The 14,230-nt window shown below is 41.7% G+C and overlaps 1 protein-coding gene across 2 annotated transcripts in view; it reads left to right on the top strand.

Annotated features, from left to right (window-relative positions):
- LOC121900169 (C-Jun-amino-terminal kinase-interacting protein 1-like) overlaps nucleotides 1-14,230 on the top strand; it is a 54,259-nt gene that overhangs the window by 30,635 nt on the left and 9,394 nt on the right. For both annotated transcript variants that reach the window (XM_042416229.1, XM_042416218.1), the window contains 4 exons: nucleotides 1,329-1,586; nucleotides 7,969-8,050; nucleotides 10,157-11,299; nucleotides 13,340-13,415. In XM_042416229.1, coding sequence (XP_042272163.1) covers nucleotides 1,329-1,586; nucleotides 7,969-8,050; nucleotides 10,157-11,299; nucleotides 13,340-13,415 — 1,559 coding nt within the window. The remainder of the gene's footprint in view (nucleotides 1-1,328; nucleotides 1,587-7,968; nucleotides 8,051-10,156; nucleotides 11,300-13,339; nucleotides 13,416-14,230) is intronic.

Consider the following 14,230-nt stretch of genomic DNA (forward strand, 5'->3'; position numbering starts at 1 on the left):
ATTTTTCCCCCAGTTCATAATATCCAGATCCCTAACTCTAATATTAACCTGTGGAGGGATGACAGACATTGACTACCTGTGTTGTCTCCCAGTTCCATACCCACAGTGCAAACACCCTGCCCGACCAGTAGGAGTCGCTAGTGCAGCAAAGAGAATATGATCCCTCAACGGCTTTCCACTTTCAAATACGGCCAGTTGTGTTAAACTGTGTGTTACAATCCACAACCAAACCGCCAACGACTTCTGTATTTTATTTTGTCATGTGCACCCACGATTACATACCTACCTATGTACCTATGATTATGATTTTTATACACAGCCACTGCCCGGTTAAACTACAGGACTGAGCATCTACAGAGCAGCTCACACTAAAGTCAGCCTACTCTCGCGTTTACATTACGCTTTAAGATTAGTGTTTTTGCGTCTTTGGTCATTATCTGTGATGTCAAAACATCACATTTACAGAAAGAAGAAATAAAAAGTGTGCATCCAACGAGTTTCTATCCTGCATGGCTGCTGACAGCCCTGTTAGCCAAATCACTAGTTCAAAAGTCGACTTTGCTAGCTTTCACCGACGGAGCTGAGAGCATCATGTAAACAAGCAGAAACAATTTGAGCTGCTCTGCCTGGCAGTGCCCTCCATTTCCATCACCCTTTTATATTTCCATTACAGTTAGTTATGTAGTTATTTTGAGATAAGACTAGGTTTGTGAAATTTTGTCTGTCGGGCTGCAACGACATGGCTAAAGAAATTATAGTGAATCAACTGACAAAATGAGGCTTCACTTGCGGGATTCTCGACTGATAATTCAAATCATCAATGCCCTAAAAGTGACGTGGATGGGACGGATACATCAGTCACTACTTAATAGCTACCATGAACACAACATCAGACTGAATAATGAAGTGGAAGTGAAGTGGCAATTCAGTTAGGATTATCAAGCAAGGTCAGGACTTCATCCCTCTACCATCTGTGCATGTCAAACTAGATTTAACAGCAGCCCTTGTCAAAAGATTACAATGGAAAAAAAAAAGCTGTGAAACTGAACAATTACTAACAGAACAAAGGGAGTTTTCATTCATCCACTTTATTACTGTAGGTAAATGCTGTCAAGGAGAAGCTGATGCTTTGAATAGCCTCTGCTCTCTCTCTCTGCTGTAAGCAGCTAAGTGCTGGCAGTGAGAGTGTTACAGGCTGAAGACAGAGCAGCTTCTAATTGGCCGGCTCAATCTCCTCATCCCATCCACACACTCTCTGTCTCTTTCTCTCTCTGTCTGTTTCTGTTCCTCTGCTACGACTGACGGGATGTATCCTCCAATCCCTGCAGGGCCATGTGAGGCGAGGAACCAATAGCATGTCGGGGAGGGCCGAACTGGGTGCCGTTGGCCAGCTCCAGGCAGAGATGCTGCATTTGGACCTCATTGACGGTGCTGACGGTTACCGCGGTGACAAAGAGTCCTTGAAGGCGTCCGCCATCGCACCCCCGCCAGTCACCAAGGACCTTGCAGCACCTGTTACCATGGATACCTACCGGCCCAAGAGACCCACGACCCTTAACCTCTTCCCGATTGTGCCACGCACACAGGTAGAGCCTGAATTAACCTTATCTGCACACACACACACACACACACACACACACACACAATTTGTGACAGCTGAGTGAATATTGATCAAAGAGCAGAAGGAGGAGAGAAATTATTTTCTCAGTGAATATTTTCATGCCTGCCTGTCTGGATTGTTCCTCACATGCAGATATGACATTAAATGATGTACAATCTGTATGGCATCACCACTGGATTCACTATAATTGTTTTTCTGACAGGATGTGTTCACTGGACTGAACAATAGCCTCAATTGTCAAGACAGATTTTTTTTCCCTTGGTGCCCATCTCTGTTTGTCTTGGACTGCTGCTAGAGCTCGTGACTGTGTGTGTGTGTTGTTGTACTTCTAGATTTGTGAGGACAAAATTGGGCTTCGAACCTCAAGAGGGAGAATATTTTGTCTTTTAAAGGGCTGTTTGAGGGTTAAGACTTGGTTTTATGATTAAGGGTTAGGGTTAGAGGCTAGGGAATGCATTATGTCAATGAGGGTCCTCGTAAATATACACCCATGAGTGTGTGTGTTTGGGTGAGGCTGTGTGTGTGTGTGTGTGTGACAATGAAGGCATGTGTGAGTGTTCATCACTGTCTGTTGATCTCATGTGTGTCAGTCTGCCTCCTGTACAGACAGAGCTCAAGTCTATATTTTTCTTCACTAAATAGCAAATGTGTGTATCTGTATTTAATGCAGACTACAAGTTCATGTGGAATACACTTCACGCACACAAAATAACAAAACAAAATCAATCTGTTGTCCTGTAAAATCAGAAGAATCACACCTTCTTTTCTATCAGTTATGACAAAATCATACTTATCAAAGTGATTGCTGTTGAGACGTGCCCAGTATAGTACCAAACCTCTATGAGAAACAGTGCTGAAAGGAAAAGGACAAATGGAATCATTGCAATAACCTAAAGATGCGTTAATTAATAAGAACTCCACAACAACCTGACAGAGACAGCACTAATATATTAACACCTTAGAACTTGGTTATAGCTAACATACTAGCAAAACATGCCCTCTGTTTTTGTCCACCTGGTTAATATAAGTAAAATATTCACTTTTAGTTCTGGTTTGGTCTCCACCGACTCTTGAGAAAAATATCTCGCTCTCTCTTTCCTCATCAGCTAACTCTTTAATCCAATGGTTGCTGCTGGACAGGTAGTGTACGGTAGGTTTATCAGAGCTTGTTTGCTGAAAACGGCTGTCTGCTGGTGGTGGAAGATGTGCTAGTGAAAGCAGTGAAACTGAATCAGGAAGTAAATGTGCTGCAAAACCAAAAGTTTGTGGTAGAAATGCCTAAAAAACTCCACAGAGCTGCAGAGTTGGTGATAATTCTCTGTGACTGCTTTCACATTACATGTAGCCATTTGATCTCTTAATTGATGGAAATAATTTCCATGAGACACATCACGACTAAAAACAGAGCTGCTAGCCTTCTCCCTAACTGACCCAACTAGCCACACCAACCTGACTTCAGCTATTGCTATAGTTGAGTCTTAATTTGAAGAAATTGAGTAATTTGAGGGCACAGTCATTTATGGACATGAATAATTATATTCAAGGCAACTAAATGATTTATGGTGTGTATTGTACATTTAATACTCATATGTTCACTTTAAATTTTCTAAACATGTTACTCTGATACCTGCCAGGCTCCATAGATATGCCTGTATGATGATACTTGTTATGCAACATATACAGCAGTGTATATGCACACACTCCCCCAGAGTGCAGGCTGTCAACATGATCAACCAAGCAGCGCTATATTTGTCTACGCTTTATTCTTTGCCCAGTTTCTACGAGGTGGAAGAAAGACTACTGTAGACGCTGCTGCGCCTTTGTTCTCGTGAGCTTGTATGTGTGTGTGTTTGAGCTGTCAGGACGGGAAAGTATAAAGGAAATAATTGCTCTGAAATGTTTTGTTCTTGGGAAGTCTTCTTGTCTCTCGGGATGTTGTTCGTTTTCTTCAGCAGCTAGAAAAAACTAGGACATAAAAAAACGTAAAGAACTTCAAAATTGTTGTAAAACAGTTTTCTGGAGGTGGACTCTGCCGTGAAGTGTGAAGACATGACGCAACAAATCAGATCTCATTATGATAATAACCATCTGCAGCAGATCTTGGGGTAATTTCTGGACTTTAATGCCTCTGGTGTAGTGTGGCCATATTTACAGATGATGTTATAGTGTTCTTACTATGAATTTGTCTGTTTTAATGTGAGGCTCTAGCTTTGTGAGATGTACTATGACTTTCATCCCCTTGTTCATCAGTCTGAATGTCTGAATTTCAAATCATTTTGCTGCGTAAGCTGCTGTAAAAACATATTCAGCAGAAAGTTAAAATCCAATCAGTATCCCACAATTTTAAGGAAGCATTTACCATAATGTGGGTAGAACTTCGTACATGCACATATTGTACGTTGAATTCCCGAATTTCAGTAATCTTAAATGGCTAAAAGTAAAGAAAAGGGTCAACTGCAGTTTTGACACATGTACACATAACTTCAAGGTCACCTTAGAAAGATTGCTCAGTTGTTAGTTGCTCATTTTTTTATGCCGTTTAAAAGAGTTTTGAACATGTAAGCTCTAGCCACTTTTGCGTGTTCATCAGATATTTGTGTGACAGTAGTAGTAGTAGTAACAACTGTCAGCAGTGTCTGGCATTCAGCATGTTCCAGGAGATGTAGAGTTGTAGCGTGTTCTTTGTTGTTCTTTCAGCCTTCCTCGTCTATTTCAGTTCGTGTTGCAGCCTGGGGTTTCCTTTATTTCTGGTCTGTTTCTTGCTCTTCTGGGTTGTAGAGATTGACCTCTGTTTACTCCTCTTCACTCGATTTTGTGATTTCTTTTCCAGCCTCACACATTCACTGTTTACCGGCTTTGTGCAAAAATCACTCCATGTCTGAAATATACACACAAACTGTTCAGATTCTGAAGATATTACGGTGATATAAAATAACCAAATAACTGAAAGGATTTCTTTCATCTACGTCTTTCATCTAAATATAGAACACATCACCAAAATAGGTTTAAAGCAAAGTGTTTTTAAGGTGGATTTTTTTTTCTGCAACACATCTATAATTGAGACACTACAGCTCTACCGTCTCCAACAGAGCTGACAGTGAAAACTGAGATTTAATGATGAGTGCTGATGATCTCTAGGCAGTCTTTCTCAGACAGACTACTGTAAGAGAAAAGCAGGGAGAGGGAGCTGGGTGACTGTTTCCAGGTCAGTGGATCGGTAAAAATGCAAAATATACATTTAACTCTGCATCATTTGGCAGCATGTAACAGACTTTTGTGGCTGAACAAATGCAGCTCTGAATGCTGACAGTTAAGAGTAGTGAGGCTTTTATGAAAAGCAGTGTTTTGGATCTAAGTGCTTGCATTTTGTGCCAGTTTTCTGTGTATTCAAAAGTAATCACTCTCATGACAGAAAAATGTTGCACTCAAACAAGTCCTCCGTTTCCCCCCAGACTTAAAAAGTTGGAAAATCTGCCATCATGAGGCACTAAAATGGTGAACATCAGTTAGTTCCTTAAAGCAGGAGTGAGACCTTTTAGGGTTAGACCTCCTAAAGTAATAGATTAGTTTACACAGATTTTCATGCAGACATCCAAACTGCATAAGTAAACATTACTATATTTAGAAAAAAATAGACATATGTTGTATAATGAGCTCTTGGCAGAAAGTAGTTTTGTTCAGAGACTTGTTTCCACTGAAGCTGCTTGAATGAAATTATCCAGACGGACGACCATATCAGGCAGGATTCCTCGGTCCTAATCCAAATCTGACTAATCGCTCATCTGGCCACGACACGGTCTGGCCTGGTCTATTTAAGTGCTTGTGTTTGTGTGTGTGAGTACGTGTTTACAAGGTGTATCCACACAGTAGACTACACTCCAGTACAGCAACAGACATGGACATTAAGGGTTTGACATTTGGGCTGACAATTAGTATGTAATTATTACCGAAAAATGATTTCATGCCGTATTTGCTGGTCAAAACAGCATTAACACTGTCCATGTAACCTTTCCTAACCTCTTATCGGAGATACATAGAGAGGAGAGGGAGGTACCAGATGCAGCCCCAAAGTGGGTTTCGTCTTATTTTAGCTTTAGCCAGCATTTATATCAGTAATAATAACATTTACATTTTATCGTTTGGCAGACACTTTTATCCTAATCGTACAAATTCTCAATTAGCAGCAATGAGAGACTGACAGATTTTTTTTTCTTTTATTAATAATAGTAAGAAACAACTGGAAGAAGTCAAGTGCATAAGAAATACCATAAACCACAAGAAAGTAGTGCAACAATCAACAAAATGCTAATTAGTTAAAGGGGTTGTGTTGTGGTGTTCACACTGTAGACACCAAGTCAATTATTGAGATCTGGAAACACTGACATCGCTAAAAACAAGTCGATGGGGAAAGAGACACGAGCAGTCAGATGATGAGACAGGTTGTAAACAAACCCCCCAGGATTAGTCGAACTTATTTAAAACAGATAATGAAGCAGACAGTAAATTTATTACCCAAACTGCAATGTAAACATCCTCCACAGTACAAGCTAACAAATTCTAACTGTTTCTTCAACCATATTCCCAGATCTCAGTAATTACTTTGAGTACAATGTTATCATAACTGATTGAAGTGTTGGACAAAGCCATAAACTAGTGAACGTAAATCAAAAAAGGAGGAATTACCAAACCTCTAGATTACATTCGGTGCATGAAAGACAGAATGAACTCTTCTGCAAAGCGGTGCCATTGTGATTTTAAATATTGCTGATGTAATTTCTGCTGCTATGTGTGGTGCGGTATGTCTGTGTGTTGACCAATGCCAAACCATGTAGTTGACAAGGTCACGTTCTATTAGAGTCACTTCCGTGTAGACATGAGTCATTAATACTTGCACAAACACACACACACACCATCTGAGTCACTGCCCTGAGCGTTGATTTTTTTGTCACCATGGTAAAAACAAACCTTCGCTCCTCAGATCGATGCTGCCTTATCCCACCTGCTGATTCACTTGTTACCACAGCAACAGCTCTGTCTCCGCCTGGTACATGTAAATGGGAAGTGAGTCATGCACGTCGGTGGCTGGCGGGTGGACAGAGGAGGAGGAGGACATGGTCTTATTTTGGACGACACGTCATCGTCACAGGAGTTTCCACTCTTCTTCTTCTGTTGAAAAAAAATCCCCCTTCACCATCTCTGTATGCCTCTCCTCCTATCTAGGGCTGGGTATCAAACATCAGTACTGTTTTTGGTACTGAATATGTGTCTGTACCACTGAAGTATCAAAAGCTGAAAATCACAACCTTTCCTGAACCTAACAAGCATTTTGTAGCCTGTACCTAACAACGCATGAGGTTCTAAACCCATATCTCTGCTGTTAAAGTCCTGTGCTTTATATAAACAAGCATCCATTTCATATCCGGGCAACAACTACATTTCCCCCAAAACATACTGATATAGGAAGGCAAATAAGTAGCATAAGTGTAGGTGAAAGAGTTGGCTGTGTTGTGCTAACAAATGTTGTTGTCTTCTATGATACGGTGGCTCCCAGGTGACAAATCTTCCTAACTCACACAAATTTTAAATAAAATGTCTCTTCATTGGTTGAATACTAATGACATAAATAGATATTTATCATGAGGTAAATTTCAACTTAATACTAGTCTGAAAGAATTGTTTCACTGCCCTCGGTGGTTGAAAGGATCAAGTCTGTTTCATGACCACAACAGTGATGTCACTTTGCACTGTGTACACACCCTAGGGTACACTTCTACATCACTAATGGAGATTGCTGCACATTCCACTCCTTTTATAATTTATGCTATTTGGCCACTGCCTTTTCTCAGAAACCATTTACAATTCTTTTTCTTAATTGCCTGTATCTATAAAAATGAGAAGGGACATTCAGTAATGTACTGTTCTGTGTTTGACTTGGATGAACTTATCCTTTAGATTTGAAAGACACAAAAAGGCTCTTGAGAAGTATCATGGTTTCTAGAAAATGCTCCCTCCAATCTATCATCCACCCCCCCTAAAACAGCCTAAAGAGACCCCCACTGTTTTTGGATGAGTGTGTGTGTTCCCAGTTGGGGGAAAAGGTCTGGTTCCCTTTAAATGCACACCACGGAGCGCAGACAAAAGAATCCCTGCTCATTCAACAGAATAAAAGCTTTGTGTGTGTGCGTGTGTGTGTATGTGTGAGAGAGAGAGAGAGTGAGAGAGAGAGAGACAAAAAGTTTTGTACATTGAGTTTCAGGATCTAGAACTCAGTGACTCTGTGTATCTCTTCATCTGTTTTTCTTTCTCACGACTCCCTCCACCTCTTCTTCTTCTGTATTTTCACACAGGACACGTTAAATAACAACTCCTTCGGGAAGAAATACAGTTGGCAGGAGAAGGTTTCGGGCTCGTCCTCGCCTCTTAAAACAGGTGAGTTTTTACTTTCCCACAGTTCACACCATGAAGCTCAAATTTAAAGTTCAAATGTCTGAATTTCCTCATTTAGTTGATTCTAACTGGGATGCTTAAAGCAAAATTCTTCCTCTGACATTATTCGCCCTTGTACTACTAACAGACCGGCTGAAAGTGTGTGTGATTTGCATTGAGTCTGGCAGGCTGTCTCTCTCTTTCTGATCCTCGGGGGACAGTGTTAAGGCTTGGATTATGCTAAGCTAAGTGTAGCTAGCTGTAGTACTGTGTGTGTGTGTGTGTGTGTGTGTGTGTGTGTGTGTGTGTGTGTATGTGTGTGTGTTAGTCAGTTTGAGGCTTAGCTAGCCGGCAGCTGTCACAAGTCATTGCTGCAGCTCCTTTCAGAGCATCATGTGAGGCGGGACTGGCCGAACTAGCTGCCAACAACTCACCACTGTTGGTAAAAGTAAAATATTACTTGTTACTCTTAAACATTTCATAACAAACTTAAACAACCTTCAAAGGTCAGGATGAATCCACTTGCCTGTGCTTTTATTCTGCACTCACACAATGTTTGCTGAATGGGAGGAACAGAAATACATCCTTTTATTCTGACTTGGGAGCATTACTCTGACCTGCCCACTGATAGCCTTGTAAATAAATGGAAATAAAGCTGGACATTTTTACTTTTAAGTAATGTTTCTAACACTTAGTTAGACCAGATACAAGCTGATTACAATTTCCTTTTTAATTAGCTGGATTTATTGTGTTAATATTGGATTTTATCTCAATGTAATTGCGAGGGATGGATATAGCTGTGAGACATATTGACCATTTGGCTGCTGATAATTATAGTCTGAACAATATGATCTGAAGGCTGTATTAGAATGATTTGGGAAACTGAATAACACTGATGTCCAATGTTGTTGCTCAATAAAATCAAACTAGCAGAAGCTTTTTCAGTTGGAGGAAAGAAACCTTTGGCCTTCTTTCTCAAGAAAGCAAGCTTACTGTTTGCTAGTGTCCGACTGAAACATGAGGAAAAATAGAAATGGGAGAAGGTTTGATCCTTTGATCTTCATCAGGTTCACCGTTCTCATATCTAGCTTTGTTGACAGTCCAACTACATGCAACTTCACAAGGTTGTTCTTGATGACGATAAAATGAAATACACATATTTTCTACTGAATTAGCATTGATTATTAGGACGACATGGCAATAGCCTATGTCATGTAGCACATATTGCAACATGGATAAAATAGAGAAAAGCTGAGATGGACACCCTTTCCACCAAACTTGGAACATTCTCAGTACTTAATGTGATAAAACCTGCAGATGTGTTAGTGAACACAACGGATGCCATTCACATGCAAACGAGCAAATGACATCATTTTGCCTGACAAGACTCATTTTAAGCCACAAGAAGCTTGTTATAAGGAGTCATTTGAGACAATTCTGTTAAATTTTAAATTGCAGATTAAAAGGATTCAGTACAGAACAAGTCTGTACGGTCCCACAAGGAATTACTGGCTTTTCTTTTTGAATATGATAAAAGGGTTAATTCTAGTCGAGTAAATAAGCATCAAATAGCATCCAAAATGATGCATTGCTGAGTAGGTTTCACACAAATACAGATTTAAACTCCTTTCAAAGAGAGACAAGACTGACATGTCTCAGTATTGTCATGAATTAACCTTCCTATTTGAACACTCACTCAGACCTCACCTGTCGTCCGCTGTCCTGTGGCTTCAGTCTTCAGTGCTGCATCATCCACTATGAAATATCATGCCTGGATTTCCTGCCGATGGATTATGACATAACACGTCAATCACCTTCTCTCAGCTGCACTTGAATTTGATGAGTAATGGGGATTTAGCTGCGTAATCCTGACATCCATTACCTAACCATTTCTACTTTTCTCTCTTCCTGTTTGTGCTTTGTGCTTGTACTTTTTCTGTCTGTACATTTGCTGCCATATCTGCCTTCGTGCCTGTTTGTGCATCTGTCGTCGTCGTCATGTCTCCATCATGTATATTTACCCTGTCTGTTTGTGTGGCCTTTGTGCGTGTTTGTGTGTCTGCGTTTGTGTTTTCCTGGCTGTGTGCGTGTTGTTTTGTTTATCTCTAGGTGAGCTTACCCCTCCACGTGAGCACAGCTGTCTGAGTGACGAGGACAAGGTACAGGGCGGCGGGGCGCAGACCAAAGACCGCGGCACATCCACTGACGCCCCCTGCAGACACAGCCACACCTCTGGACACTCGCACGGCTCGTCCATAGCGGTGGTGACACGCTCCAAGCTTCAGGAGAAACCGCCCGCGCCGCCACCACCACAGAACTACACACCAGCACCTCTGTACCCGACAGGGAAGGTGGATGGAGGCGGGCACCACCGGGAGAGGATCCGCTACCACACAGACGTTCATCTAGAGCCCACAGAGGAGATTTATCTGACTCCTGTGCAGCGCTCTGCTGACCCCCTGGAGCCACCCAGCGCACAGGATAGGCCTTTCCTCTCGCAGCAGACTGAGCAGGGCCGCATGTCCATCAGCTCCGACACAGAGGGCCCACCTCCTTACCAGCCCCTCCCAGACCGGACCAACCCCTCCATCTACGAGGAGGACGAGGTCTACATCCCCCCGCCTTCTTATGCTTCCTGTGTAGAGTCCCTCATCACGCCGCCCAGCATGGCTCTCTCAGCTCGCTCCTCCCTCGCGCTGGACCTCAGTATGAAGGGGGCAGGAACGGGCGCCGGGGTCATGCTGAGAGCCGGCTCATCTGTGGAGTATGTGGATGCCACAGATGAAAGCTACTGTGGGGAGGATGAGGATGTGGACAGGGTAATAATGGATGGAAGGATGAGAAAGGGGGGAGGAAAGGGGGATGGCGGCGGAGGCGGCGGCGGCAGGGCCGTTCCGCTAAGGACTTCCATGAGCTCGGACGCCAGCGGCCTTTCGTACGATTCGGTCAAATACACGCTGGTGGTGGACGAGCACGCTCAGCTAGAACTGGTCAGTCTCCGGCAGTGTTACCAAGGCTACAGCGATGACAGCGACTCAGCCACCGTCTACGACAACTGCGTCTCCTCTCCCTACGAGTCGGCCATCGGTGAGGAGTACGAGGAGGAGGATGAAGAGGAGGATGGCGCTCGGTTGGGAGGAGTTAGGAGAGAGGCCACAGCTTGTCTGTCTGAAGACTCCACTCCAGAAGCAGACATGCACTTCTCCAAGAAGTTCCTGAACGTCTTCATGAACGGCCGCTCTCGCTCCTCCAGTAAGTCACTGTCATGATACCAATCAGTTTAATTCAGTGTGTTGAGGCTTTATGTATGTATGTCCCAAAAAGGAATACACATACTGTGTTTTTTAAACCTTGTTAGTTTGTCAGCAGGAAGTCACACAACTTGTGTAAATATTCTTATCAAAATTGTGACATGTGAAATGTTAGGTGTTGGTTTGGCTTTTGTTCTGGAGCTAGAAAGATAAGACATGCAAACTAAGGCTCCATCTGGTTTGCTCATGGCGTAGCCTCATGATGCTAGGTGACATCACAGCTTCTTTTAACACCAGTATTTTCTTTTTTCATCCGTTCATCAGATAGATTACAGTTACAATTCACTCCTCTGTCCATTTCTAAGACTTGATTTTACATTTTGAGAACATATTTCTTAACTTTAAATTCCCTCCAGAATTATGTGTGAAGCAGCCAGGAAGCACATCAGCACTGCAGGCTGTTGTTCTGGTGTAATTCCCTCTAAACATACAGTAACACAGCAGTGAATGCTGTCTAGCCGAATTGGCAGCATGGTGGAAAAGGCTTAAAGCGGTGTGGCTGTTGAGGCAGAGCCACAGAGAGATTCAGGGGCTGGAATATTCTCGTGTAGCACAGATCATCCACGTGACTGCTTTAACTGGATATTGTGATCTTCTGTAGGATAACGACACTGAGTCAGATTTAACCTCATTGTAATTCTAACAATGGGAGAATATATGATTATGACTAAAAATTTTGCAAGTGGTGTTCAGCAATATTGTACAGTTTTATTTTTTAGTAGCAGTGTGTTTTTAGCCATCAGTCGGTCTGTTGGTCGGTGCACCACTTCGATGACCTCCTGACTTTTCCTCTAGCGTCAACATGAGGTCAACATGTGTGGTTTTTAGCGAAATGTCTCAACAACTATTCAATGAATTGCCATGATATTTGGTACACCCATTCATGTCCCCCTCAGGATGAATTGTAATTACTTTGAAGCACCACCATCAGATCAAAATTGCAAATCATCCAATACTTTGTTTAATGACCAAATACCTGCAAAATGAATGACATTCCAGCAGCCTCAGCTGTACTTTGTATTAGCAAATGTTAGCATTCATGCTAAACTAAGGTGGTGAACATGGTAAACATCAAGCTTCATTGAAGGTATGTGACTTCTTAGGGTAGATTAGATGAAAGCACAAGGTTAATAGTTGTATACGCAAAAAAAGAAAAGATACAATTGACACATGTTCAACATTTACAAAATGTGCCCTTCTAATCAAAAAGAAACCACATCAAAAATCAAGTTCAGATAACAAAAATTACACACACGCACACCTGTGTTGATCAGATTAAGCTCTTGGCACCATTTGAATACATCATTTAACAAAAATGCAACTCTGTGATTTCATAACTACACAAAAATGGCTCTTAAAGTGGTCTCCCAGGGGGAAAGAGTGGGCCAATGGAGAGTCCTTTGATGGAGGATTGTAGAATTTGCCTTCATTAAGCTGAAGGGTTTTTTGGGAAAACAATGGGAAATATCAGCATACATCCACCCACATTAAGGTGTGTATGTATGTGTAAAGAAGCCAGCAGTAATGGGCAGAAGGGAGGATTCATGTGAAAGAGACTGACAGAGAACTAGATTTGTCCGTAATGTATACGTGGTGATTTGCTCTAATAGGCCTCGCTGTCCTCTTGGTTGCCGTCCATATGTTTTACAGACTCATTAGAAACTCCGCAGTAGTTTATCTGAGGAGTGCACTACAGGGATAGAGGATATCTCAGGGGAATGTAGGTAGAAATACACAATGCTCATCTGTTTCATGCCTAATTAAAGTGTGATTTATAGCTTCTACAGCATGCATGTGTGCTTTGAAGCAACATACAATGTGTCTTAATGGTGTTTTCTATTTGGAAATAATAGACTTTTGTAGCAATTTGAAGTCAGTGTCATTAATCTTTTTGTCATCCTGATGCAGGGAATGACACTCAGCACTGTTGTCTTTCTTGTTTTATTTCCCTCATCTCTTTTCTCATTTCTTGGTATTCAAGGTGCAGAATCTTTTGGCTTGTACTCTTGCATCATAAATGGAGAGGAGAAGGATCAGAGTCACAGAGCCGTCTACAGGTGAGGAAGAACTGTACCTACATCATCTTCATCATTAACATCATCCACAGTCCATGCTAGATGTTTCACCATGACTAAAAACATTTGTAGTTTTGGCCATCATCCTCACTGAATATGATAACGTTTTTTACCAAACACACAACACAAGCAGTCAGGGAGTCAGACAAATTTCTTAAAAATACAGCACACAGTTCAGCCATACATGTACTGAAAAGTGAAAATAAGCATAAGTGCACCTGAAATGTCCAATATAGCTGCAGGATGTTGATACATTAACTTTCAAATACGTAGTTTAGACAAAATATCTTTGGAGTCTTAAAGGAAAATTCAGGTTTTATTACAACTTGCGTCTTGTTCTTGTAGTTTTGGTCCTTATTTCTATCACTAATAATGACATCAGATATCTTGGTACACAGCTACAATTACCTCCTCTTTCGGGGCAGGTTTTTCAGACAATCCAATTGCACAGGAAAACTGTGCATACACAGTTACGTCAAGTACGGTACGTCCAAGTTGAACCAGGAAGTTTGTTTGTTAATTTCACAGTCCGCCTTAGTTTCCTCTGTCAGAAGCTAATCTGGGGGTTTGTTTACAACACACCTGATCGTCTGACTGTTTCTTGCTCCGTCAGACTTCTTTTTAGCCATGTTTCTGCATTCCCAGATCTCAACAATTAACTGTGAATACAATGTTATCATAAAGGATAGCATAACCAAAATGGCCAAAACTGCTAAAATAAGATCCAAGTTGTAATAAACTGTAATTTTTCCACTGAGTTGAATCTTTACATTCTAACCATGACTGAATTTTGCCTT

The sequence above is a fragment of the Thunnus maccoyii genome, chromosome 1, assembly GCF_910596095.1.
Source record: "Thunnus maccoyii chromosome 1, fThuMac1.1, whole genome shotgun sequence".
In the NCBI taxonomy this organism is placed as follows: Eukaryota; Metazoa; Chordata; class Actinopteri; order Scombriformes; family Scombridae; genus Thunnus; species Thunnus maccoyii.